General features: G+C 34.3%; 1 protein-coding gene across 2 annotated transcripts in view; it reads left to right on the forward strand.

Moving 5' to 3' along the window:
• MS3_00002666 (uncharacterized protein) overlaps window positions 1–12272 on the forward strand; it is a 78149-nt gene extending 65877 nt beyond the window's left edge. For both annotated transcript variants that reach the window (XM_012941261.3, XM_051210271.1), the window contains one exon: window positions 11373–12272. In XM_012941261.3, the coding sequence (XP_012796715.3) occupies window positions 11373–11801 (429 nt within the window). In that variant the 3' untranslated portion in view covers window positions 11802–12272. The remainder of the gene's footprint in view (window positions 1–11372) is intronic.
• The last annotated feature ends 15324 nt before the right edge of the window (window positions 12273–27596 follow it).

A 27596-nucleotide genomic window follows, 5' to 3' on the forward strand; every position in this document is an offset into this window, starting at 1 on the left:
TGAATCAGACATATAGGTCAAAGGCCATAGGTGTGGCCTCTTAAGAAAACCACCTGACTCGGTCTTGGCACCCTGGCAGTATCACAGCCCACGCACACAAATCATGTGACTTGTGTGGCGCATATGTATTCTGTGCCCCTTTGTACTGGGGCGAAACACCTTTGTAATATTTCATCATTTCCAACAGTTGTCTAACCAAAGCCAATCTATGATATAAACTACGAAATTTTAAAAAATCCTATAAAGAGACAATTATTGTTAAACTCTTTTGATTAACCAACTTGTAATGTAATGTGAATCCCATTGTCTTATCACTCACTTTAATTGTTATTATTATTAGCAATGTGAGACAAGGAATTTCACAATTTTCTTCATATATTCGCCTTTTTCATCATTATTTATCAGGTGCTATGGTAACAACGTTCTTTTAAAAATAGGGAAATTTACTATATTTATTATGTTTCTAGAAGTTTCTAGCACACCAAGGTCATACAAAACTTATGAATACACATGATTTTCTGCGCATAAATAATCCGTAGATCGAAGCTCTAACTCACATATTATACCATTGCTCTACTGTTCAGTTTAGAATGTAGAAAGACTTTGAGTTCATAAGAAATGGTTAATAAGTCAGTTAAGAGCGTTCAAATGGCATATCCATCAAGTAATTGTTTGAATACCTCAACAAGTTGAAAAATGTTATTAAACTAAGTTGAAGTAGTTCGAATTGTTAAACAAAAAAAGCACTTTTTAACCTGAATAGTCAGTTCATCAAAATAGTTATTAGATCTATCCCATTATGTTTCAATCTTGGTTTTCATGATTTAGCAAAAGTTTTGTTCACGTTTCATTTTTCTTGGTATATGGAATGTAACTCATTTATCAAGCTCATCTATATCTATTCGGCTTAGATTTATAATGTTTGTGTGAAGAGAAGTGATAATAATTGAATCCTAAATTTCAGGTAAGTGGAGTAAGGTCCAAACAATCATTTTTTTTTGTTTGAAAGCCGTTTGATTAACTGCCAACCCATTGACATATTTTGATAATGAGAGTAACAATGTTGATCATTCTAAATTGACATACACTCTGAAAAATTAAATTCTGTGAATTAGTTTTTATCTACCTGGAATAATCATTTCAACACGTATAATTTACAATCCAACCGCAATAAATTCCCGTTCGTTTATTGGTATGGAAAAGTTTTCAATAGAATGTTGCTGAATAGAATGAACGACGCAGTAGACGCTCAACTCTGAGATCAACAGGTTGGATTCCGTAAGGAAAGGTCATGGACAGACCAAATAGCAACATTACGGACCATTGTTGAACATTCCATTGAATGAAATTCGTCACTGTACATCAACTTCCTTGACTGTGAGAAAGCATTTGACAGTGTGGATAGAAAAACCTTATGGAACCTTCTTCGACACTATGGAGTACTTGAAAAAAATTTCAACATCATATGGGATTCATATGACGGACTATACTTCAAAGTCGTGTATAGAGGACAGCTAACAGTAGAAACCTCTGCATCAGTAGGTTTTGACATATACAAGGGAAATAGCAAGATCCTCAAATGCGACTCAAAGAACACCAACCCAATCACACTTGACGGAGAAGCTCCGGAAGAGGTGGAAACTTTCGCGTAGCTGGATAGCATCATCGATGTACAAGGAGTATCTGATGTAAATGCACGGGTTGACAAAGCAAGGGAAACATTCTTACAGTTGAAGAATATATGGAACTCAAAACAACTGTCAACTAACATCAAAGTCACAATCTTCAATATGAACGTCAAGACAGTTCTATTGTATGGAGCTGGAACTTCGAGAACTACTACGACGATCATCAAGAAGGTACAAATATTTATGAACAATTGTCTACGCAACATACTCAATTCCCATTGGTTGGATATCATCAACAACAGCCTACTGTATGATAGAATAAATCCACTTCTAGCTGAGGAGAAAATTAGGAAAAGATGTTGGAAGTGGATAGGATATACGTTGCGGAAATCATCAAACTGTATCGCGAAGCGAACACTAGCTCAGAATCCTAAAGGGAAAAGGAAAAGTGGAAGACTCATGAACACATAGTGTTGGGAAATGGAGTTAGACAAGACAAGAATCAATAGCGATTGGAACCAACTAGAAAGAGATTATGCAGGATAGAATTGGATGTAGAATGCTGGTTGATAGCCTATGCTTCTTCATAAGGAATAACAGTCAAAAGTAGATGAGTAACCTGTCAAAAATGCACTGGCTTTTTCTAATCTTCCATAAACATTCATTAGTATGTCATAACGTACATTAGTAGTAGATATCATGCAGTCTAAAAAAAAACAATTTCTTTTGTGTTTCATCTTTCATTCAGAAAATTCATCTTCAAACTAAAGTCTAATTTTCACAGATTGAAACCATGAGTCAGTTGAAGCTCACCAGTGACTGACTTCAAGAGATACTCCTGAAGTTCTAGTGGGAAGCCGTTACCAGTGGAGTACAACCAGGTCTGTTGTGAGATATCAGCTCACTGAAGACAATGGTATATGGTGGCGCAACTTGGTGGATTGGTTGAAGTTAGACATCAACACCGTTGGATGCCGGCTCAGTGGTCTAATGGTTAAGCGGTCGCGCGCGCGAGACTGATAGGTCCTGGGTTCGAATGTCTCGGGAGACGAGATCGTGGGTGCACACTGCTGAGGAGTCCCATACTAGGACGAGACGGCCGTCCAGTGCTTCCAGGCTTTCCCTGGTGGTCTAGCTTCAACTGACTCATGATTTCAATCTGTGAAAATTTCTAAAATCTCCACAAACCCCTTCTGATGAAGTCTAATTCACAAAAGAATAGATTCATTTTGATTCATCAGGATCATTGTCCTAATTCTTATGAATAAATCTATACTGTCATGTTATTAGAAAAAGTGTTATACGAATATATACACAACCATGTATATAAATTTGTTCAATAATCTATACATCTATAATATGTGACCATTCATTTGTTGAAACTTTTTTATTCATTTTCACTTCATATAATTTATTCAGTACTGTACAAAATTTATGTCACCGTCTATTTATAAACACTTTTATTCTCCTCCATTTATATTTTCATTTATATTCCTTGTTTTGATACAAGATAAAATTGGGTATATTGGCCGAAGTCTGATAAACTATAAGCTATTCTAAGATAATTTATTCCATTCAGAATATTCAGCATGTAGATAACTTTGTAAAATATTTATAACACAGTATGAACTATGTACTTCTGTGTGTATGTGTGTGCATGTAAATGTGAATGCGTATTTATGTGTTTGTTGTCATAGTATCCTAAAAAAAATTATCTGTGTACGTTTAACTGTCATTAAAGCGGAAAATTTTCGCCCTCACTATGTAAACTTTACCTATTATAGGTCATATATATATCATAGATAGAGTGTGAAGCGAGGTAGAATAAAGAAAATAGAAAAAGTACATGAGATTGGAAATTATTGAACACAATGAAATACTGAGTGGGAAATAATACTGGACTAGTAAGGGATATGTAAGTTTAGTGTAGCCAAGCACTGGATTCGTCAATAATTAAGTTTAGAAATAGATTCTCCAAGTTCTAATGAGATATGATGATAAATTGAATTAAATCATTTCTGAAATGGTATAATCATCACTAATAATGTTGGAATGATTGGATTCCAGAATATAAACTATTGAATTCCGAGTTAGTTGTTTTGAATGTACATTACTTGTAGAGTGAGCTGAAGATTTTAGGTAAGTGGATGTAGTCGATAAGTAACCCTGAACCTAGGTTTCGAGATGACTAACACTTTCTAATAAAGCGTATTTGCAATCTAGAGGGAACTAGTACTTTCAATGTGGGGTTCGAACCCGTATCACTCAGCTCCCATACATTTCCGACTTAACTTGATTACTTCAGATTTGCAAACTCTCTTCTTCCTATTACACCCAATTTCCACAAACTATCTGGGTTAACTAAAGGTGTATATTATTATAGTAATTATTCATAAAATACAAAGTCTGATCCGAAAATCAAACAGCAACATAAAACTTGGTTACAAGATCATTTAACCATGATTTTTTGTACGTTGGAAGTATTCAGAATAAAAATAGTCGTATTTGTATCAGTTGTTTGAATTTTCATATTGACGTTTAGGATTGCAAATGATAAATCAATTTTGGTATACGTACATCCTGTGTGCATTGCTTTGATATTACCGTAAAAACTGATCAATTGCAGTTCTAAACATCAATGGAAAGATTCAAACAACCAGTAAAAATGAATTAAACTTCACCCCATTGCACAAACCAGTGACTACCTGATGTTAGTAGTTAAATGGATGACGCAATGGTCTCGAGTCCCGGAGTGAACATCAACTTTGGGATGCCGGTACTTCCATCTGATGAGTCTCAAATGAGATGGATTCCACTGCTAACTACCATCCCTCTCTGCTTATAATATAGTGTTATGTTCTACATAAGCTGTTAAATATTATTATCATTATTACTACCAAGGTGAATGGAGTTAGTTAGAAATTACAAAATGTTAACTTTCATAATATTCTGTGAATTTTCTATCAGTATATATCGTTGATTGAATTTTGTGAATGAACCTACGACTTCCTGATAAATATATGTAACCTACCTGACCAATAAAGTTTCGCACTTTGTAGAATGATTTGGAATTAGAATCTAATTATTAGTTACATACTTACACAATATAGATTGGTGAGATTTATTATGATTTCAAGTTTAGTAATTACATACTACTTCTTGAAGTCCACTTTATTATTATTATAGTTCAGCTTAGTTGTGTACTAGATCTTGAACTTACTAGTGAAAATTGTCTTATAACTTATGAAATTTGCCAAATTAAGACAATATCAACTTCACATCTGTTACTTACATGATTCTTTTTTTTACGGAGGATTCCAGTAGGTTCTTACACTACTAAGTGATATCTTAATGTTATAGTTATAAGTGTCAAAATGAACATGATCCTTGGTCTTCTCTGTATGTTGCCATGATTTGATTTTTTATTTGATAGTTGATGGTTATGCGCTCGCGCGTGAGACTGATAGGTCCTGGGTTCGAACCTCACGAGGGGGGGCAGGATCGTGGATACGCACTGCTGAGGAGTTTCATACTAGGACGAAACGGCCTTCCAGTACTTCCAGATTTTCCATGGTGGTCTAGCTTCAATTGAGTTATGATTTCAACCACTGAAATTACTAAAATCTCCACAAAACCCCTTCTGATAACAAACGCTTTTACATAATTAGAATTATAGACTAACTCCTTAACAGTTCGTCAAGAATGTATATATTAGGATGAAACAACTGTTCAATGCCTCTTAATTTTCAAATAGTTAATCCAGCTAAGATCAGTTAATGATTCGAACTAAGAAAATACTATAATCTCCTTTACAATTGATAATAACCAAAGAGGGATAATGATTAGAATTATAAAACAGAGAAATATTAACTAACATTTTCAATTTCTGTCAAATGTTCCATGTATTTTACGAATCTCGCGATAGCTAATTGTCTGTATATGTCTACATTTTCTGAATGTTGGTCATTTGTAGTGAATGTAGGATAATGCTCTATTCTAGTTATACACAGATAAGACGATGATTGACATAGACTGGATGTTTTTTGTTCTAATCTCAAGGTTCATTTGTGCATAACTCTGTAGTATGTACAAAATTATGTTTAACTTTTTTAATTGGTGGCTTGTTAAGTATTTGTTGTTCTCAGTTTCCCGCTCTCTGTGTGTGTGGCTATTCTATTTCTCTTTTATAACATTTAATTAGTACTATTTAAGGTCAACTAATTTTCTTGCTAACAATTAACCAACATCAGCGTTAATGAATGTCATGAATATAATATGATTAACATGATGATTGAATGTCAACACCAAATGACGGCACAATTAACTTAATTATCATAGTTGACATTAAAAGAAAGATTTCCTCAATGTTTGTATGTTTTAATTATACATGCAAATTTGTGTTAAACAAATCTAAGCTGATAATTATAATATCTGGGATGTTTATTAAAGTGAGTGACCCTTAGGCAAAATTAATCCCATATTATCAGTATAGGGTTGTGAAGATTGTTGAGTTTAGGTTGATATCGTCAATGGATCAATGTTAGACCAACATTGAAAGCCCGGAATCACTGGACGACCGTTTCGTCCTAGCATAGGACTCCTCAGCTGTGAACAGTAGTGTTCAACCGTGTCCGTTGTGAGATAGTAACTCACTGAAGGCAATAGTGGATATGTTGCTCAATTTCGTGGATTAGTTGAAGTTAGACATTAACACCGTTAGATGCCGGCCGGCTCAGTGGATGCTCAACTCTGAAGAGTCTCATAGTAGAAGGAAACGGCCGTCCAGTGATTCAAGGTTTTCCATTTTGGTCTAGCTTCAATTGATTCATGATCTCAATTATTAAAAATTACTAACTGATTTGTGAATATTTAATAGGATGCAAAACCGAAAAAAACTTATCATTTCATTCATGAGACATCAAGTCTCAGTGATCATAATGATAAATATGTAAAGGTATTCGATGACAAACCCTGGTGCTAGTTTTTTTCTTACTCATTTTCAAACACAGAAACTATTAGATTAATGATTCCACTAATGAGACGGTTGACATTAGGTGACTGAATCTAATTAGCAACAGACCACTAGAAAGATATATTGTTATCCTAAGAGAATCGACACAACCTGTTGAATCCGAATCCATATTACTCAGTGTCATAGTTTCTTAAACTAGAAGCCATATAACAACTTTATCGACGAAATTCGATCAGCACTAACGACTACACAATATGATATTAATTAATACTACGTAATCTATTAGTCTTAGCTATGTATCTCTAAAACATAACTCTGTAATAGTGAACTTAAGGATGTTAGTTTTCGTTATGAAGCTTCCAAAGTAACTATAACATATTACCTACTTAAAATTAAGAACATTTTAACAAGGATACACATCGTTTCTTGAAGATGTTGTTTATTTGTTCATTGAACATTTTAATAACTGAAATTTTCTTAACCAAATATTTCAGCAACAGTACACACAATGTTACAACCAAATAAATCCTTTCTGGATATTAGTGAAGAAAAGATAAGATTATTACTACAGACTGTTCAACTCAATTGAATCGGTTTTGACCCCTAAGATTCGTTAATAGGAACAACAGGAACAATAACGGGGCGGATTTGCATGCATATAGCATACAATTCTCTTTGAACCTAGCAAACAACAATAGCATCATGCACTGTCCCATCGCCCTTGACAAATCAGGCAACCTCAAAGTTACGAAAACACCATCAGGGCATACGACAGGCTAGGTACTTGACTTTAGAAGAGTGAAAAAGCTATGTAATGTTTATGTTATTTCTATCTGGTTGGGTAAGCCCAGAGATACATAGTGATGGTGTCCAATTAATATTCATCTTGTCAACTATTATATTTTACATCAAGTAACTTGACAACACTGGACGGTCATTTCGTCCTAGTATGGGACATCCAATACTGTTATGTTTTCAGCAATGATCTAACTAACATCATTTCATGGATTAAAATCTCTGGGAAGTCTATAATTTCCATAAACTCCCCTATACTGTTAAGTATTAGTCTACAAAACTGTAAAATGTAAATTTTCTTTACAATATCAAATGCTTTGTTTATAAATCAGATTGAATTTGAAAATTCTCTCAATTACCCATCTTCATATTGGTACCAAAATCACTTTGTCATTAATTTATTCATTTCAACTTGTTTGAATAGTTAAAAATGGTCACTCTATGTACCTGGAAACAGTTAACCTCTAAACAAGGTTCTTTCAAAAAAGCTGTCATTTTATTCTAATTTCAACATTATTTCTCCAACTTAATTCAGTTTCCTCTTGTTTAACAGATGTTTCATGTTATTATTCAATTGTTTGTTTATGCAAATCAGGTCAGGTCACAAATTTCAATGTTGTCTTTACAACAGATATCATAGAAACATAGACTTATTCAACAATCTTCTTTCTTTTTTTTTCATAGCTCTATATTTTGTAAACGTCTTGGCTAATGACTTAATTTGTCTTTATCAATCATGAAATCAACTTAGTATTCATAACAATGTTTTCTTTATGTATCGAAGTTAAAATTACTTCAGAATTTAAATGTATCAATGATGTTCTATTCTTAACAATGACATCATGTACCCAACCCATATTGATGTTAATCAAATGATATGAATAAATTCACATGGTATTGTTTGGCTTGTATCTTCCCATTGAGGTTTAAGACTGCAATTGATCAGTCATTACTTACAAAAAGCTTGTGAATTAAGGCAATATCGAGGCATACGCACAGTATTCACATATGCCAATAACAGACTGATCAATTGCAGTCTTAAACCTCAATGGGAAGATACAAGCCAAACAATACCAAGTGAATCTAAATTCACCCCTTTGCACAAGCAAGTAGCTATCAGGACTCAGTAGCTGAGTGGATAAGGCGATGGCGTTTGAAGCGAATGGTAATGGGTTCGAGTCGCAGAGTGAACATCAACCCGGAGATGCAGATACATCCAGCTGACGAGTTCCAAATAGGACGAAACACGCAACCTGGATTTCACTGCTAGCCACTATCCATCATTGCTTACAAAAACATGATTAAATGTTTTACTTGAATCTGTTACATAGAGATCAATTTTCAGCTTATCTGTGTCACTGATCTTTTTTTCTTGATCTTTAATCGAATTCAAGAAAATTAATCGAAATCAATGTTTTCTTAACAATACATAACTGAATGATGATATTGATTAGATGTAATATGACTAACAGTGGAATATAGGACGAGCGTTTCTTCTCATTTGGGACTTGTCAGTTGAATGTACCTACATCCCAGGGTTGTAGTTGTCAGTAGTGTTTATTTAGTTAACGTTTTTATTATTGAATTGATCGGTTGACGGTACTGAAGTCGATTGTGATTAAATTTGTTTTTATTTATTGTTTCACTTAATTAATCCATTGAAGTATTTAAGAGTAAACTGTTAGTTTCCTATTCATTAAAGATTTTATCCTATCGTTGTTGATACTCTGGACCGAATTCTGGTCAATTTTTGTTGATCTTTAAAACGATAAGCAATGAATTCAAGTCTCATTGTAAACATTGACACTGGAGTATCAAGACATTTAACTGGAAAGGTCAAAATAGTTAAATACTTTATTTGTAAAATGTCAATCACTTGTCTCCGAATTGATTGTCCCTTCATTTCCACATCAATCATTCTCTAGTCTCGTTTTCTTCTCTTCGATCTTCTTAACCTTCTGCCACCAAGCATTTAACTTTCGACTGAGGATACATACTACTTATAAATGTCGACATCAGTAGCACAAATCACACTACCACTACTACTACTACTTATTATTATTATTATTATTATTATAGCGATTAATTTTGATGCTGTCGTTATTGTTTCAAGATTTTATGGTCTGATTGATTTAATTTATAAGGTGTGGTCACTTTTGTCTTCTAACTGGATGAATCTACTAAAATGTATCAGTTTTTTAGATAATGTTCTGTTTTAATTGTGTTTTTTTCACAATGTTAACATGTGTTTTCAATGTGTTTTTTCAGTTTAATGATAAGAAACTATTTTTATGTTTATTATGCTTAAACTGACTAATGTTTCAATAGTTAAGATCATGAGTCAACTGATGCTAAACCACCATAGAATACCTGGAAGCACTGGACGGCCGTTTCATCCTATTGTGGGACTCCTTAGCATTGCGCATCCACGATCCCACCTCGCGAGATTCAAACTCAGAACTTATAAGTCTTGTGGATGCGTACTATTAAGGAGTCCCACAACAAGACGAAACGGACGTCCAATTCTTCCAGGTTTTCCATGATAGTCTAGTTTCAATTGAGTCATAACAATCCCTTCTGATATTGACTAATGTTTGTTATAGGCTAGAGTAGATGATTACATGTATATGATTCTAGCTTGTGTATATGATAGATTTATTAATTAAATCTGTGGGTTGGTTTAAGCATTCAATGGGCACAAGATGAAAGATTGTCAGGAAATCCTCTAGATAATTGACTATATCTTGAAACATTCTATAACAAAGCACTTAAGCTTGGAAATAAAAAAATAAACACATTCAGTTTATTAGGATTCTAAGACGTTTCTCTGAGATAATCATTTCAATACTGTACAGAGGTAGCACAATTTGTCGATATCTTAATCACAGCTTTCATTCATTCATTTTGTATTTTGTAGTGAATGCAATTTTCGCCTTCCATTCAATAGTTTCTGATTTAATTCAAACTTTTAGGATACACACAATTTTCTAATCTATAACGAACATACTAAATATATACTATACTTCTCACTGATGGAATTAATGGCTTTGATAGAGATGATATGGCACACAAAGAATAAATTTCGTTGAATTAAACACTCATTTACTAGACTTCAAATATTTATCGTCGCTATGTTAATATATGTAGGTGTAAGTTGACGTGTCAGTTGCTATGTTAAGCTCACATAGCTCATTCTGGCTTCCGAGCAAGCCAATATATTCATTCTTCTTAAATCACATTTTAACCTTATCAATTATACGTTCATTAACCTGGATTGTTTTTGTTTAAGCGTATGCTTGTGCATATCTTATCCTACTCATTACATGTTCGTAACTTATTTTTATCTGGTTATAAATATTGATTAACACTTGATTAAATCGAGTTAGCTCACACGTTTTCTCCACTGCGTGCCATTCCGTTTCTCTCTCTTCACTTCGTTTTTTTCGCTTCGTTTCTGTGATCGTTGGTCTAGATCAATGATTGTATGAAATATACATATTCGAGATGCATTCTTGTAGTTGAGTTATTTTATTCCGTTCTTAACCAACGCGAGTTAAGTCTATGATAATATACGAGGACTGGAGACATGTATATTTTGATGACAAGTAGCAAACAATCTACATCGAGTCATATCACGGGCCACAAAAAATTAGAACAAAATCAACTTTTCACAAACCACAAAATTTGGAAGCAAACTGTCTTTTCAATCAGGTTGAGTCTGGTTAATTGTTGTTATCATCATTATATGCTTTTAGGTTGTAAATCAGCTTGAAAATTCATATCTTGTCACAATTAGTTATTAAATACAACAACGGAGTGAAGTTGTAGGTTTGTCCTTCACATATCCTTTCAGAACTATTACCATCTTAGAATATCACCATATTTTATCTTACAAACTGATCTACTCTTTTAACATGTTCATTCATTTCCAACATTTCCTAATAAATTTTCTAACATTTTATTTTATTTTCCTTCAGCCTTTAATAATAGGTACCAATAATGGAATAGGATGTTGTTATACTACATCTAATCGTCGAATTCAAAATGGAAATATTCATTGTGAACTTGATGTGGAATCAGCTGATTCTGGACGTGGAGCTAGTGAAGATGATCCAAGTCAATTAGGTGGACAATTTATGCATTTTTATCCTACATGTCATGTATCTAATTTACAACATCCAACAACAATTACTCATATAAATAATTCATCATCTATTAATATAAATGGAACAACAACATTAACATGTGTACAAAATATGAAAGGAAATGATAATTCAACAAATAATTCTTCTAGTATTGTTATTTTACCCGGTGGAATAATCAATGAAAATTGTTCTAGTGTTGGCAGTGAACAATCAAAATTAAATTGGAATACTAATGACGTTGTTCGTCGATTAAAATTATAAAAAAAACAACATCAGAAATTGAATATTGATTTTAAATTGTTTAGGTTCAAATAAACTTTACTCAAACTTGTTTCTATGTATCATATTTATATTTCACTCTTTTCTATCTATTTACATGTTTGTTTCTCTCTCTCTCTCTTTCACAGTATCTATCTATTTCGTTCGTTTTTTTTGGTGATTTTTCTTGTCAGTCAATATGAAAATGTTTTATTTTCAACGTGGTTTTTCTTTTTACAAAGTTCTTATGTCAAATGTAAAAAACTATACGTTTAATCCTCCATCAATTATCTCAAACTTCATCATTCCATCATTGCCGCCATAACAATTACTCTTTGTTCCTGTTCTCTTCAATTTGATCTTCTTAATCATCTGCTATCAGGGTATTCCGCTTCTGGCAGATGTTATATATTATTTAGGTCGATATAAGTAACATACACCAAGTACTTACCATTAGGTCGAAAGAAATACTCCAAGTAATAATAATAATAATAATAAGGTTCGGTTTAGTTATATAAATTATTCAGCTTTCAAAAATAATATTAAAAATTTAACCGTTTGCTGTCCACTTGATGTTAAAATATTGTATAGTCATTTTTAAATAATGATACAAGTGATAATGTGAATCTTACTAATAAGTACTCAGTTCTTGTTAGATAATAACAATAGAAAATATTTGCTCATGAAGAATAGAAACTAAATTGATAAGTTATTGATTGAAATCATGAACCGATTGATGTTAGACCATCATTGAGAACCTGAAAGCACTGGACAACCGTTTCATCCTAGTATGGGATTCCACAGCAGTTCGCATCCACGATTCCGCATCAAGGGGGCTCGAACCCACAACCTTCGGTCTCATGTGTGAATACTTCAACTCTAGACCATTGAACTGGCATCCGATGGTGTCAATGTCCACGCTCGCGGGATCGTGGATGCGCATTGCTGAGGAGTCCCACAATGGGATGAGACGGCCATCCAGTGCTTCCAGGTTCTCAATGGTAGTCTAACATCGGTCGGTTCGTGATCTCAGTTAATAACTTATTAATCTCCACAACCCCATACTGATAAATTAATAAGATTATCTGAAGTTTCAGTGAGTCGAGGAATCGTCATATTTCAAGAGATTTAGTAGTTATCGTCCGTAAAACCAGAAAGGTAATACCAACATAAAACTATCTTCACAATTATATGATCAGAGAGTCATTTTCAGTTGATGGAGTCTGAAGAATGCTATTTATACTAAGTTAATGAGGTTTTGCATAGATTTACTGTTACGAAGAGTATAAACTTAGGTTTATCGTTCATTAAAGTACCATCTCAAGAATGTAGAAGTCTCCAAACAGAAAAAAGTGAGTAAGTTAGTCAACAGATTTTTTATTAATCACTTTTAAGAATTGGAAACCTATTGAAATGATGAATAAGATTAGTAGCTAAGGTGGATGGTTTTAATGGAATTTCGTTCCTTAAGTTGGATGATTTAGTAGACTGAACCATCCTGACAATTTGTTGTTTGTCAATATCGATAAAAAGTAGTCACACAGGCTCGTGATGATTCCTTTCATGTGTAATACGTTCAATATATATATGGCTTTTATACTATAATTGGCTGCTGACATTAGATTTCAATCAGGGAGATTTTTGTTTCAACCTACTACTGGTAAGTTATTGTTTTAAACAAATCGATTGATCGCTGTGATTATAGATCATCCATTCATTTATGTGAATAAAACATGAACAATCCATTTTCACTGGATCTTCAAAATTATGCCATTTCAGCAAGATTATTTTACAGTTTTTGTACACGGTACAAATGGGTCGTAACAAAATATTGATAGTCCATCCCTCTTAAACATTTCACAAACAGTGGTGGAATCGAATAAATTTTGTGGATGCTTGGGAAAATTCTGCTTCATAGTCCGATTGTTGTTCAATTATATTAAGTAGGAAATATCTTAATGAACTAAACTATCCAGACATACTCAGATATTAAATTATTTGTTTTAAAGCCTTGAATAATTCAGTTAGAGCAAATGATGCAAAGTTTTTAGTGAAGGGTTGTGGAGATTTTTAAATTTCATTGAAAACACGAACCAGTCAAAGTGCCCATTTGTGACTGAATTCGAGAGGAAATTTCTGGAATTCTAGCTAGAAGCCGTGACCAGTGAGTATTGACTATGTCGACTATGGGGAAGTTACTCAATGAGAACATTAGAAGATATTTAGGCACTATCGTGGGTTGAATGAAGTTAGAATTGAAAACCTTAGGCTTCCGAATCAGTGAGCGAGCTATTTTGAAGATCGTAGGCTCAACTCTCGCTTACACAGTTGTCACTGCCTATTTTTAAGAGTCTTATACTAGGAGAAAACTGGCGTCCCGTACTTTGGTTGTTTCGTAATTTTAATGGGACTAAACATTTGTATTGGATGATATTAGTTTAATTAAATAAATGGAATAGTTCGTTACCGTAAGTTACATCATAATTAAGCATAATCCTAAGAACGTTAGATTGAAGATAATTAAATACATGCATTCGTAATTTCCCACAGGCTACATACTTCACCTTAAAATTTAAGCTTACTGATGAGCTACATATGTAGTTTATTACAGTAATAAGTGCTTCTGTCAGTAGCTTTTTCGCCTCACATTTAGATGTTATGTAACACTGCCTAATGATAGACAGTCACTCAATATTCTTTATAAAATTTCAGCAGTGTGTATCGACGAACTGAAATGAGATTAAGCTAAAGTTTAATATTCTTATTTGCAAACTATAGATTTTCATTGTTAATTTCAGAATCTAGTCTTTCAAAGTATGGAATTCATTACTATCAAATTTCCCTCAAATGCCCTGGTACGGTCGAGGGTAGGGAGAGTCAGCTCTTCCTCTCCGAATACAATCACATGGCCACGCGTATACATCCACTACCAGGGAAGTCATACTCACTGACTATTCGTGGCGGCGCTGTTGTTTACGAAATTGAGAGAACGATAGGCGTGTGTTAGGCGCTTTAACCGGGTTGCCGGATAAGGACAATCCACCTATGGGAGTTAAAAATTTTTGATTCCAGGATTCTGAAGGAACAAATGACGTATGAATCTACTGTCGGTCACCGACTACCATGAAACTGCATCTCCTTACTTTGCTCCGCTGCCATGTGGATTAGACCTTTAGATCAAAGGCTTGGTGAATAATCCTCTAAGAAAACCACCTGTTTCGGTCTTGGCCCCCAGACCAATATTCCAGCCTTCACACAAGTTGGATGAGTTGTGTGGCACATATATATTTGATACTTTTTTGTATCAGTGTCTAGATGTTTAAATGTTGAGGCTAGAAATTAACACCGTTGGATGCCAGACGACTCAGTGGTCTAATGGTTAAGCGCTCACGTGCGAGACTGATAGTTCCTGGGTTCGAATCTCGTGGGGGGCGGGATCGTGGATGCGCATAGCTGAGGAGTCCCGTACCAGGACAAAATGGCCTTCCACTACTTCCAGATTTTCCATGGTTGTCTGCCTTCAATTGGCTCATAATTTCAACTATTGATATAAATAAGTTCTGTAAAGAAAAGGATAATTCCAAACCATGTCAAACTTAAATTTTACACTCTAGAAATAGTTAATTAGTCAATTAGTTATTCAAACAAGATGACTTACATTTTAATATAAACTAATTAGATATCCTGTCTCGATTTTAGTTACATTGATAAAAGGTCGAAATATAAAAATGTCTAAAGATGAATACATTCGAAATACTAGTTAATTTAGTAATGACATTGTAATATGATACAATGACAAAACAACACCGATGAATACAAAATGGGTATTTGTGTATGTATGTATGTATGTATGTATGTATGTATGTATGTATGTATGTATGTATGTATGTATGTATGTATGTATGTATGTATGTATGTATGTATGTATGTATGTATGTATGTATGTATGTATGTATGTATGTATGTATGTATGTATGTATGTATGTATGTATGTATGTATGTATGTATGTATGTATGTATGTAAGTCTAGTTATTAGATTAAAAACAATACCCATTTAATGCCAAGAAAATGAATTGGATTTTAAATCTTTAACATAAATAATCAAAAGAAAATGCACACTTGTAAGTAATGAGAAGTTGTGACCAGTGGAGTCCAATCTGTATCGGGTAGAGACAGGTATCTACTTCAGACAGTCAATGAAGGATTGTGCAAGATCATGAATCGATTGAAGTTAGATATTAACACTGTTGAATACCGGATCAGTGGTCTAGGAGGTTAAGGGTTCGCGAGCAAGACCAAAGGTTCTAGGGTCATGAAAGCTCACTGCTAAGGAGTTCCATAATAGGATGAAACAGCTTTCCAGTGCTTCCAGGTTTTCAGTAGTGGTCTAGCTTAGATCAACTCATGAATTCAACTATTAAAAAAAACACTTGTAATTGTTGTTCGTTTCTTTTCGTTGTTGTTGTTGTTGTTGCCGACAGATTACATATTCAGATTCTTAATAAGCTGGTCGATCCTAAATGTGTGAAATACATAATTAATTTTCATCTGTTTCAGTTAACTAAATAAATAAAACTGAAACCGGGGAAATAAACGATTCTAAGAAAAAAAGAATTACATACATTTAACCAACTTTCGATGGGAATACCAAACATTTCCATTTGACATAACTGACTTAATCTGACAAAAGAGATAGTCATCTAATAGTTAATCGTAATATGCTGGTATTATAGTGAACGAAAACACAAGTGGGGGACGACCAGAGTGGTTTCATTACATTACAAAATATCTTGGTAAAATCTGAGAACCATACAGTAAATAATTCATTTTCAAAATATCTATCAATTATCTCAGACTTCATTGTTCCTTCGTTTCTACAGCAATCACTCTCTATTCTCGTTCTATTCTCTTCAATTTCTCTCAACCTTCTGCCACCAGACATTCCACTTCCGATTAGTGATACATACTACTTACGTCTGTCGACATCAGTAGCATACACTGCAGTATAGATAGTTACATAATTTTATTACATAAAAATTGAATACACTTCCCAAATGTTTTGTTAAATGTATTGTAATTAACTTCCAGTTAGTTAATCGAAACTTCAAACAGTTTTACATCTTTCACGTTGATTGAACACAGTACTTCCAGAGTTCTTCATGTTATTTGAAAACATTAAAAATTACATTATATAGGCAGAAAAAATATCATAAAAAGATCAAACATGTTGAACGAACGTTAAAATGTTCAAAAACTAAAGTTTGAACGTAAGTAATAGATGAAACATAAAGAAGCAACTCAAAAACAAGGAGTGATTGCATACAGTCGTCAATATCAACAACGTGAAGATAAAGGTCCCTACCAATTTCTTCAACATAATTCACAATCTCACCAGCCTACATAGTCAGTAATCAAACATGTCATCTCTACATTTGCAAATAACAATCATTATTTACAATAACCCATGTGGATGATTTAAGCATGTAGGTGTGTGTATGTGTATTAATATCATGCAAGAAACGAGTATACAAAAATTGAGTCAAATTGAAAACTACTGATATTATCATGGTTAGCGGTTCATGAAGCAGATTACTGAATCCGATTCAATGTTCCATTTCGTGGATAATCGACCAAACAAATATTAGAAAAACATAAAGTAATCCATTCAATATGGAGTATTCAATAAACACAAAGATTTCTACATTGATTCAACATTCCTGTGAGCATTTGAAAACAGACAAAACTCAGCATTATGTAACGAAGTTCACTCATCAACATGGTGATCAGCAAAAAAAACAGTAATGGATTGCATTAACTAAAAGTCGAATAGTGAGTACACGGAGAACACAAACGAAACCAATGACCTGAAAAGTATTTGGTATATTGAGATATTGGCGAATAGTGAAATCGATGTTCCGTTCAATATATGACTTGCCAGATATTTGGGTTAGTGTGTGTTTTCACTGTACTGACTGTGCAACTTAGAGTCAATGCAACGCATGATTGTTTTCGGATCACCGTGTGAATGTGTGAACTTCGTTACACTTTGCTGAGTTCTGTTCGTTTACTAATGCTCACAGCTATGTTGAATGAATGAAGTGTTTATTGTACACATTTTACATTTTGTATTGAACGGATTGTTTCATTTTTTCACAACATTCCAAAGCTTCAATATCCACGAAATACAGCATCAAAGAGAATGTAAAAAACTGCTCCATGAACCAGTGATCATGACAATGCTAGTGGTTTTCGTTTTATCAAATTCCTTCCAATACTCCACATTGCCAATTTGCACACTCGATGAATCATTGATTGCCATATGTAGTTATTGACAAGTAGTCATTTGGAAGCAATCAGATGAAAACGTTGTATTGATTAGTATTATCCAATCGAACGCGAGTGTTATGTCATCCATGCAAACACTGAACGATGAATAGTAAGCAATATCACATAACATGCATGATTTAACATATCTGAGTTGATCACGAATTTTTTCATTGATTTCAATGTTATTTATGGTTGTTCTCCTTGTGAGTTTTGCCAATAAATCGTTTCACTTTTTTATTTATTATTTGATTTCATGCTTTTAGAATTTAAATTCTTATAATCTTTCGATTTCCCTAAACTCCCAGTTCACCACCATAAACACATTTTTCGCCTACTTATGTCCCTGTCATGAACCGTTTCATAAAAGCAATAGAGCCGGTAAAATCATGTGGAACAGACGAAACCACACATCTAATCTTCATTTATAACTTGTACGATTGGATGATTATATAAGCAAAGATATTTACGACAAACTGTTTTTTCAAAGCTTTTCTTATCGGCTCTTTCACGACTTCATAGATAGTACTGTTGTGTGAGCTAATTATATTGATATGAGTAGTCAATGACGCGAGTTAAAACGTAATGTCTGGCAGCAGAAGATGAGGGGAAGATCAAGAAAAGAAGAGCGAAAACACAATGGAATTTGTAAGAAAACGCATTAACAATGGAATGGGACACAATGGATTGGTGTTTGCAACAGAAACGGTCCAGTTTGATTTGATGCATGAATATTTTGCAAATTGACGATTTACTATATGGTATTTAAATTTTATTGAGATAGTCTGTTTATTTCCACACGTGTTCTTGTTCACTATAGTACCACTTGTGAGTTCTAGTTTCAGGTACACTTGTAGTTCCGAGACTTCTCCTTGGCTTGGTACACGTTTCTTTTCAAAAGTCTCGTTGGATATTCATTTCAACTAAAAAGACTGCCAATAGTATCTAGCTCCTCTCTAACTGTGTCATGAGAGCAAATTAGCTGCTGACAACTTCCCAGTAATTTTGATTTATTTCCAAGAGTTATGGAATAAAAATTCCAAAAATAGTGGTTCTCCTAAAATCTCTCATTCTAATGACTACATAATTAAAGTCCTCGTTTCAAAGATATTTTGATTGAAAGGATTTGTGGAGATTATTTGGTAAATCACGTCATTAATTAACATCGGGTAGGTTGACAATGAGAACCAAGTTGGATTGTACAGTTGTTTTGACCCTGTCTGGGCCTCCTTAGAAGTAGACAGTTGTGACCCTGACGATGATTAAGACAATGAGCTCTGAGTCTCTCAGAAAGTGTTTAACCTTCAAACCATTAAGTTCAAGTCTAATAACTTACTCTTTCCAGAACTCGTTAAATATCAACTATTGCTTTCACAATTTATTCTCAATCCGTAGTTTCAATATTCCATTCACTATCAGTTAATTGGAATCAACTTATACTCTCCATACTTAGATGGAAATTTCCACTTTCAATACATCAATCGAAAAACAATATATGGACATATTTGTGAACATTTTGAAAGTGACCGAATGTTGTAAAGATATCCACACTTATATAAATTAGAGATTATCTCGTCAGATTCCAATAATATTTGGATTTCAATCGACTTAAATATGGTATAGTAAACTGCTATGTTTGAGGCTATTACGGGTTCATCTAGTCTGAGAACGAAACAAAGACTTTGTGATCAAAGACCAATAAGCTCGCTATTCTGATCCATCCCAGCTCCGTTAACTAGAGAGAGAAGTCTAAGTTCGAAATGGGGAAATATATTCCACAAGAAGTCAGAAGCACCAACAATAACAACAGGCACAAATCAAACGTATATATATACAGCATAAATTTGTCCTTGGGAAGCGTTACAAAATAAAATACTAAAAGATACAACGAACCAATAACGTTTAAGATCCCTTGAAGTGGCGAATACGACATGAGAATAGAAATGAGCGCTTTTAGCAAGAAAACAAGAAATTCAAAAATCTTAAATAAAATTACAAAAATAAGGTATTTACCAAGTGAGTTCTGTAGATCTAACATCCTCATTCTTCATTAGCAAAGTTTATCATAAGCTACTTTTATAATGTAAGGCTTATCTATGTTTTTTATAAATAGATTAAAATTGCCTCGATAATATCCCTTAGTAATGGTAATCTGTTATTGAATACAATGTTCAATAAAACACGGAATGGAATATTACATGTAGATTACTAACATCGGTATATAAAAGAAAATGAGGGAAAACTAAATGAAACTAGAAAAAACATAGATGTTACTTACTTACTTACTCCTGTTACTCCTCGTGAAGGAGCATAGGCCACTCACCAGCATTCTCCATCCAACCCTGTCCTGGGCAATCCTTTCCAGCTCCTTCCAGTTGTAATTCATCCTTTTCATATCTGCTTCTATAATCCGACACAATGTGTTCTTTGGCCTTCCTCTTTTTCGCTTCCCTTCAGGGTTCCAAGTTAGGGCTTGCCTCGTGATGCAGTTTGACGATTTGCGTAATGTATGTCCTATCCATTTCCATCGTCTTTTCCTAATTTCCTCTTCAGCTGGAAGTTGGTTTGTTCTCTCCCACAGAAGGCTATTGCTGATGGTATCCGGCCAGTGGATGTTGAGTATCTTGCGTAGGCAGCTATTTATAAATACTTGTACTTTCTTGATTGTGGTTGTTGTAGTTCTCCAAGTTTCAGCTCCATACAGTAGAACTGCCTTGACGTTCGTATTGAAGATTCTCACTTTGATATTGGTCGAAAGTTGTTTTGAGTTCCATATGTTCTTCAATTGTAGGAATGCGACCCTTGCTTTGCCGATCCTCGCCTTTACGTCTGCATCTGAACCTCCTTGTTCATCGATGATGCTTCCTAGGTATGTGAAGGACTCTACATCTTCCAGAGTTTCGCCATCAAGAGTGATTGGATTGCTGTTTTCCGCCTTGAATTTGAGGACCTTGGTTTTCCCTTTGTGTATGCTGAGGCCTACTGATGCAGAGACTGCTGCTACATTGGCTGTCTTCATCTGCATCTGTTCGTGTGTACGTGATAGGAGGGCTAGGTCGTCTGCGAAGTCCAAATCGTCTAATTGATTCTGAGTTGTCCATTGCATTCCGTGTTTTCCTTCAGATGTCGAGGTCTTCATAATCCAGTCGACCACCAGAAGAAAGAGGAAGGGAGAGAGTAAACAGCCTTGTCTGACTCCAGTCCTTACTTGGAATGCATCTGTCAGCTGTCCTCCATGCACGACCTTGCACTGTAGTCCGTCATAGGAGTTCCGGATAATATTGACAATCTTCTCAGGAACTCCGTAGTGTCGAAGAAGTTTCCATAATGTCCTCCTATCTACACTGTCTAATGCCTTTTCATAATCAATGAAGTTGATGTATAGTGATGAGTTCCACTCAACTGATTGTTCGACGATGATCCGGACCGGCAGTAACCCTGTTAGAGCTACAGGCGGAGTTAGAAAAAACATAGATGTTGGTGACAAACAATTGTAATTCAATAAAGTATCATTGAAACGACCACAAAATAAGAACAGAAAGAAAATACTTCACTTAAAGAAGAAAAGAGATTAAGGTAGATTAAGAGAGAGTGTATTATTACATTATCGGTTATTAAATAAGACGGAAATATATGCATATGTATCACCTATAACTGTTATGTTTTTGACTGAGATCATGAATCGAATAATGTTAGATCATCATTGAAAACCTGGAAGTACTGGACTACAGTTTCGTCCTATTATGGGACTCCTCAGTAGTGCGCATCCACTATCCCGCACGAGAAATTTAAACTCAGGACCTTCGATCTCGCACATGAACACCTAACTTCTAGACCACTGTTCAGGTATCCAACCGTGTTAATCTCTCACTTCAAACAGTCCACGAAGTTGCGCGACCATCTTTTACTGTTATATTAAATTTGAAATTCGCCTACACTTTTCACTTTTGTAATTCATTTAAAAATACATTTGTTGTTTCTAGAAAATGTAAGTGGTTTTAGTTGTCTCAAGTGTTTTTTTAAACAGTCAAAGTAGAACCTAAATTTTAACTCTCAAAATATTGTTATATGTTACTTAATATCGACTGTTTTTAAATTGTCAACTGTTTAAATCTGTTTTACTGTTTTTTTTAATTTATTTGAACACATATGTATTGGTACAAAGGGACATCAAATACATATGTGCCACACAAGTCACTTGATTTGTGTGTAAGCTGTGTCACTCACTGTCCGGCTGACCAGATCGAAGCAGGTGGTTTTCTTAGGGGTCACACCCGGAGCCTTTGACCTAAAGGTCTGATCCATAAGGTAGTGTAGCAACGTAAGGAGATGCAGTCCCATGGTATCTGGTGATCAACAATAGATATATATATGCCATTTGTTTCCTCAGGATCCTGGAGCCCATATGCACTATTGGTTTGGAATCAGGGTTTTCCAACTCCCTTATGTGGATCCTCCGCATCCACGAACCCGTGTAAAGCGTCGAACATCCGCTTTTCGTCCTCTCAATTTCGTAAATAACATTCTCACCAAGAGAGACTCAAATTTATAATATTGTTCTTCATACTACTCACCTAAGATACTCATATCCTATTTATTCAACAAGTATACATTATTAATAAAATGAGAATTCTCCGAATTTTGTCTAACCGTACTAAATAATAAATCAATTCATATTGGAAGTTATCAACTATTACAATTAAAAATAATATCCAAGTGTTCATACGTCAAACTTACAAGTGAGAATTTTCACAAGTCTAATTAAAGTATACTATGGGAAAAACTATAGACGTTAACACTGAAAGATAATCAGCATACAATGAGAGCATAGATTAAATTTTGTTATTTGGTTGTAGGAATAGGAATCGTCCGATTGTTGATGTCAAGGGTTAACATTGAGCAATCTCTTTTGGCTTATATATATATCACTGGTTGAAATCATGAGTCAAATGAAGCTAGACCACCATGGGAAACCTGGAAGCACTGGATGCGCACTGCCGAGGAGTCCTATAATAGGACGAAACGGCCGTCCAGTGCTTACAGATTTCCCATGGTGGTCTAGCTTCAGATGACTCATGATTTCAACCAGTGAAATTCCTAAAATCTCCACAAAACCTCTCCTGATATATATATATATTGAGCGGATCACTTCAAAGTTGTTAGAATTCATAAGAATTTTCAAGTAGAGTTGGATAGTCGTTAGCAGTACAATTCAGGATGTGTATTCGTCCTATTTATGACTCATCAACTGCATGTACCTGCATCCTAGTGTTAATGTGCGCTTTGGAACTTGAACCTTGTAACTTTTGCTTCAAATATCAACGCTTCCTTTACCTAACTACTGAGTCCAATGAACTGCTGACAGTCGGTTCGACTAATGGTGTAAATATCAATACTAGGATTTAGGTACTTTCAGCTTAAGAATCCCAAATATGACGAAACATGCTTCTTTTATCTCATCACCAGACACTACCCAACCATGCTTAAATTTTATTAGTGTTTTCCATTTACTAACATATATATACTGACGACTAAAAAGCCTTCACCTTTTAACTCAAAGATCTTATTATGATGTGCTTGTTATGAAGCGTGAGTATTACGGCCTCAACTCTACCTTGGAAGGTGGATATGAATCGCTAAAACGGTTCATATTAGAAATAGCTCTGGTTATTAAGGGGTTCACAAGATGAAGTCAGTACTTTTCTATATTGATCTTCAGATATCGCTCCTAGCACGAAATCAATTAGTTACTAAGTCGAAATCCAGTACCTCATTATACTTGTATCAGACAATTTCCAACATAGGGTAATTCTAGTCCAATTTTACTTGTACGGGCTAATGGATCCAACTAACTGTTTATCGACTAAGTTCACAGCATTCAATATCGAGAAAACAAACTTGATAGACAAAAATTGATTATTTGAAAGAAATCTGAAATATATTCTGCACAATCCCCAGGTATCATTAATTTAATCTCAATTCCTGACATCTTGATAAGATATTTGATCACAGAGTTGTCAGTTCTTAGATTTAATAAAAAACTTAAAAGATCAAACTATTTACTCAACTGAAACCAATCATTTAAACAATCATTAAGATGTATGTCTAACGGCTCATTTCCAGTCTAATAGGATGAAAAAGTTTCTGAATTAATTTTGATACTCTTCGAAGTTTCATGCTCATGAATAAGCTTAAAATGAAATGGAATATTTTGTCTTAACTTAAAAACTTTAACCATTAGTTTAGCAAATATCAAATAATAAATAGCGAGAAATCCTTTCTAGGATTTCGAGAATTCCCTCACGAAGCTAGTCACTAGTGAGCACATGGTAATTATCAGTATAAGGTTATGGAGCTAATCCATGTCGAATAAAGACAGGTATCTACCTCAGTACAATGGAAGATGGTCGTGCAATTTCGTGGATTGGTTGAGGTTAGACATTAACACCGTTGGATGCCGGTCAGCTCAGTGGTCTGGTGGTTAAGCGCTTGCGCGCGAGACTGAGACGTCATGTGTTCGAATCTCGCGAGGTGGGATCGTGGATGCACATTGCCACTAGGGAGTCCCATAATAGGACCAAGGACCATCCGGTACTTCCAGGTTTTCTATGGTGGTCTAGCTTCAATTATCTCGTGATCTCGATCAAAAACTTAATAATCTCCACAACCCTGTACTGATAATTCGTAGTTAATAATCGTCAGTCGACTTTTTAATTGCAAGAGAAAGAACTTGAAAAAACTACGGCGAAATCAGTAATATTTGCCTTTTTCTACTTTAGACTCTTTGATAAAGATACATATATATGATCGTATTCATCGATTATATCGTTATATTGAATGATGTTGGTAGTTGGTAAATATTATTCTTTAGATGATACCGCATCTAATTAAGGGATATATATATATAATCACACTATAAATCAAACTCTTCTAAGATCAATTCTAACTTTATTATGAATTTTTAGTGAATGAATAAAGGATTAGGTGCTGTACTTGTCCAGTTTGTCAACTTCTGTATTAGCCAATATATTTCCGGTAATTTTGTGCTCCTCTTTAGTCAAAATATTGAAATGGTGAAATATACCACTAAATTTGTCAATCGTCATCTGTTTACTAATGTTTTTTAAAACTTTTAAAAATATCAGATGAGTTTTGTGGATATCATAGTAATTTCAATGGTTAAGATCATGAGTCAGTTGAAGCTAGACCACCATGGAAAACCTGGAAGCACTGGACGACCGTTTCCCCCTATTGTGGGACTCCATAGCAGTGCGCATCCATGACCTCGCCCCCTGTGAGATTCGAACCCAGGTCCCATGTCAATACTTCTCTAACTACCACCAGAAAAAAAAGTATTATAATTGTTTCACACAAACAATGATAATATTGACATGATTTACTACTGATAAAGATTTAAGTACGTAAATTATTAGAGTGAAATATACTAGACAGTTGTTTTGGAATGAACACCACACTGTGGTATGATCAAAGTGAAGTCTAACACGCATACACTAATAGGGTAGATATGTTGAAAGTTCTATGGCAAATCAAATGTCTGTTTCAATGTTACCTGGTTCATAGTAATTTTTTAAATCACATTTTTCACTTGGTTTTTAAGGATCAAACATTGTATTATTTATTGATTTTTTAATTGCTATTAAGTAGAATTCATGCAAATAACCGTTGAAAATTAATTAGTTAATACCATTTAAATGGTTGAGATCATGAGTCAATTGAGGCTGGATAACCATGGAAAACCTAGGAGCACTGGACGGTTGTTTCGTCCTATTGTGGGACACCTCAGTAGTGGATCTGTTGTAAGATAGTAACTCACTGAAGAAAATAGTGGATGTGTCGCTCACTTTCGTGGATTGATTGAAGTTAGACATTAATGCCATTGGGTTCCGGCCGGCTCAATGGTCTAGTGGTTAAGCGCTTGCTCGCAAGAGTGAAACGTCATGTTCACTGGACGAAACGATCGTTCAGTGCTTCCAGGTTTTCCATGGTGGTCTAGTTTCAATTGACTCATGATCTCAACCATTGAAATGACAATAATATCTAGAAAAAACCCTTCTGATGTAATGCCGTTTAGTACACATCATGTGTATGCCCTGAAAAAGTTCAATCATTAATTTGAAATCCACTTAACAATATACTCTGTATTTTGATAGAATGATGGAACAAAATAAATAAATGCGGTAACGATAGAAGAAAGTCATAAATACTGATGATTATCTATGAATCGATTTTTTGAATCATCTAGCCTTCAAGTAATAAGTGTCAGCTTCGTATCTTGTGCCAGTTTACTTGGTTTAGGCTGTATAAATGCTTATAACAGCTTATTCTAGCTTGTGAACAGATAAGCCATTTTTACCTTATTGATTATTTCTTACACTTATCATTGTTAATTATTTACGTTTGTTAGTATACACTTTTGTGTGTGTGTGTGTGCTTAATTTGAAGGTTTATATGTACCTGCCTATATTTCATACATTGCTCTTAAAATCTGACTCACACTTAATTACTAGATCTCTTGTCCCTGATCTGTTATTTACATTCACATTTAAAATATACGTATACAGCATCTTTTTTCGTATTTGACTGATTTCACTACTACAAATACCATTAGGTCGATGTACATGTACGAATTAATTAACGTTCTATATTTTATTCATCAGTATCGTTTACTAATAATCCAACTGAAATCATTCAAAGGCTATAAGGTCACTCAGGACTACGTTACCAGTAGTAACATTATATATATACCCCAAATGCTCCAAATACTATCACATGGCCACGCTTATACATCCACTGTCAGGGAAGTCCTACTCACTACCTTCTCGTGGTGTTACTGTTGTTTATGAAGTTGAGAGAACGAAAAGCGGATGTTTGACGCTTTAACCGGGCTGGTGGATATGGAGGATCTACCTAGAGGAGTTGAAAAACCTTGATTTCAAACCAGTGGTCTACATGGGCTTTAGGATCCTCAGGAAACAAATGGCATATATATCTATTGTTGTTCACCAGATACCATGGGACTGCATCTCCTTACGTTGCTACACTACCTTATGGATCAGACCTTTAGGTCAAAGGCTCCGGGTGTGACCCCTAAGAAAACCACCTGCTTCGATCTGGTCAGCCGGACAGTGAGTGACACAGTTTACACACAAATCAAGTGACTTGTGTGGCACATATGTGTGGCATATATGTGTTCAAATAAATAAATAAATATTGCATATTAGCTTGTATATAATGAATATACTATACCATATTATTATATATAGATAACAAAATAATCTGATTAATATTGCTGAATTATTGTTAATTACCCATGAGAATTATCATGTATGCTATCAACCAAACTTTATTATCCTGGTTAGAAACAATTAATTGTGAAAATTAAATAAATAATTTGGAGGATTGTCTACAAATTTATATCAATATACATATACATTAGAATAAGTATAACCAAT

Source organism: Schistosoma haematobium, chromosome ZW, assembly GCF_000699445.3.
Source record: "Schistosoma haematobium chromosome ZW, whole genome shotgun sequence".
Lineage (NCBI taxonomy): Eukaryota > Metazoa > Platyhelminthes > Trematoda > Strigeidida > Schistosomatidae > Schistosoma > Schistosoma haematobium.